General features: G+C 38.8%; 1 protein-coding gene across 1 annotated transcript; it reads left to right on the top strand.

Moving 5' to 3' along the window:
• Positions 1-1,244: 1,244 nt before the first annotated feature.
• On the top strand, positions 1,245-2,619 carry LOC147737546 (uncharacterized). Its single transcript, XM_086924386.1, has one exon. The coding sequence runs from the start codon at positions 1,245-1,247 to the stop codon at positions 2,316-2,318; it is 1,074 nt and encodes a 357-aa protein (XP_086780512.1). The 3' UTR covers positions 2,319-2,619.
• The last annotated feature ends 288 nt before the right edge of the window (positions 2,620-2,907 follow it).

Genomic DNA, 2,907 nt, shown 5'->3' with positions numbered 1-2,907 from the left:
CTGAAGGACATCCAGCATTCTACGTTTAAACAATTTCCGAAAATCTAAGTGTGGCGAGGAAAGTACTATACCTGTAAGTGAAGTCTCTAATTTTGCATTTCATTAACCCAGAGCAAAGCCATATCTGTGCACACAGCATCAGAAATAATGTAGAAAGACCGCTTCAGCATCCTCATCTGAAATATTATCAGAAAGACAAATTGCCTCAGCATGACAGAATAACGTTCATCTGAAGCATCATATAATTCTAGAGAGGAAGCACACACTACATAAAAGAAAGTTACAACTAAAGGTTTCTTCTGGATCCCATCAAAGAAAAGACGCTGAAAGGAGACTCCGAAGCTGACACGTTAACAACCAAAAGATTGGAAAATCACCTTGGTTCAACAACTGTTTTTAACCAGTTGTGCAAGTTTGAGACTATCTGCCTCGGGATATAACACCTCGACCCACTCTGCTCACTCTTGCGAAAACCTTAAAAATTCACCACTTTATTGTGTTAATGACCATCTCAGATTGTTTCCTTTTTATTGTGTACTGTTCTGTAATTCTATGTAAATCGCCTCAACATTATCTTTTGTGCAGGAGTGATATGTAAAACTGTTAAATATAAAAATGGATTAAAGGAGCACCGTTGCGCTATATCTAATGTAAATAAATCCTCATCCTCAGAACTACAAACCTTAACCTTACCCCAAACATAGAAAGGGTAGAAGGAATTGATGTTCTGCGACTAATGATCCACAATAGTACTCTGCACGTTCTAACGCCCTCAGTTACTGCCATTCCACCAGTGCAAAAAGGTACTTATCAGTTTAATCATTAAATATCAGACTAACATCTTATTACTGCATTGCTAAGAACCTATACAAATAGATTAGAGAAAATCTTTAGTCACAAATTAAGTTGATGCCGGAGAGGCTATTACCTAAAGACTATTATCTGTTAGAAAAATTTCAACAGGTGTTACAGGACTGCTTCCCGACATTTTTTGCTCAATTCAAGTGTTGAGAAGATTACACACAATTTCTTTTAGAGATAAGTGCTGAACATTATCTAAACAAGCCCGACTCTAAAATCGAGGCAAAATAACCGAAGTTAGGGAAAAAAGTTACCTGTGCCCAAAAAGAAACAGCCATAAATCTTATTTCACAGAATTTGACAGAATGCACACAGGGGATAACCACTCTCAGTGAAATGTATGCCAAAAAAGTTTCAGGCGTAAATCTTATCTCACTGAGCATATGAGAATCCACACTGGGGGAAAACCTTTTCAGTTCTCTGAATGTCAGAAAAGGTTTAGTATCAAACCGAGTCTATATCGACATGAATTAACCCACTCTGTGCAAAGACTTTATCAGTGCTCTGAATGCCAGAAATGTTTCAATGAAAAAAGACATCTCATGCTGCATATAAGAACCCACACTGGGGAAAAACCTTATCAGTGCTCCGAATGCCCAAAAGATTTCAAACTTAAATCACTTCTAACTGCACATATGAGATTCCACACTGGGGAAAAACCTTATCAGTGCTCTGAATGCCAGAGATGTTTCAGTGACAAAATGAGACTCACTAAACATACAAGGACCCACACTTGGGTAAAACGTTATCGGTGCACTGAATGCGACAAATGTTTCAGTGAAAAAAGCAGTCTCACTCAGCATATAAGAACCCACACTGGGGAAAAACCTTATCAGTGCTCTGAATGCCACAAATGTTTCAGTCAAAAAAGCAATCTCACTGAGCATATAAGAATCCACACTGGGGAAAAACCTTATCAGTGCTCTGAATGCCAGATATGTTTCAGTCGTAAAAGCAATCTCACTGAGCATATAAGAATTCACACTGGGGAAAAACCGTATCAGTGCTCTGAATGCCAGAAATGTTTCAGTCAAAATAGCGATCTCACTGAGCATATAAGAATCCACACTCGGGAAAAACCTTACCAGTGCTCTGAATGCCAGAAATGTTTCATGTACAAAAACAGTCTCACTAACCATATAAGAATCCACACTGGGGAAAAACCTTATCAGTGCTCCGAATGCCAGATATGTTTCAGTGTAAAAAGCCGTCTCACTCAGCATCTAAGAACCCACACTGGGGAAAAACCTTATCAGTGCTCCGAATGCCAGATATGTTTCAGTGTAAAAAGCCGTCTCACTCAGCATATAAGAACCCACACTGGGGAAAAACCTTATCAGTGCTCCGAATGCCAAAAATGTTTCAGACAAAAATCTCATCTCACTGAACATGTGAAAACCCACACTGGAGAAAAAAAATTATCAGTTCTCCGAATGCCAGAAAAGCATACATTTTAAACTCAATCTCACTCTACATGAGCAGACGCACACAGGGGAAAAACATTACCAATTTCTGTGAATGCCAGAAATTCCTATTTGACAGGCACAGCCTCACTAACCATAAGCGACTCCATACTGATAAAAAACCTTATAAGTGCTCTGAATGCCAAAAAAGCTGCAGAAAAAACGCCTTTTCACCATGAGAAACTCCACATTAGAAAAATCCTTATGCCATAAAAGGTTGAATCTGAAAGACAGTGTTATGCTTTATGAGCGATCTCACTCTGGGGAAAAACCTTATGAGTGCTCGAAATGCAAGCAATGTTTTGGGTACAAATTACTCCTCACTTGACATGAGCGAACTCACACGGGGAAAAAAGCCTTATGTGTATTCTGAATGTCAGATAAGGTTTAGTCTTGAATACAATGTCATTTCACATGAGAGAATTCACACTGGACTAAAGCCATATACAGGAGGGGAAAGCCAGAAACGTTATACTCAGAAAGAAGATATCACTAAACATAAGAAATGCATCCACACCAGGTGAAAAGTAAGGCGTATTTTGAGTTGCAGAAAAGCTTCTAACAACCTGACTTTACATGAGAG

This window comes from Lissotriton vulgaris, chromosome 1_1 (genome assembly GCF_964263255.1).
Source record: "Lissotriton vulgaris chromosome 1_1, aLisVul1.2, whole genome shotgun sequence".
NCBI lineage: Eukaryota > Metazoa > Chordata > Amphibia > Caudata > Salamandridae > Lissotriton > Lissotriton vulgaris.
The sequence above is the reverse complement of the archived record's forward strand: the minus strand, read 5'-3'. Positions and strand labels throughout refer to the sequence as shown.

Coding starts and splice junctions, on each gene's coding strand:
- LOC147737546 (XM_086924386.1), top strand. CDS start 1,245: ATGAGAATCCACACTGGGGGAAAACCTTTTCAGTTCTCTGAATGTCAG.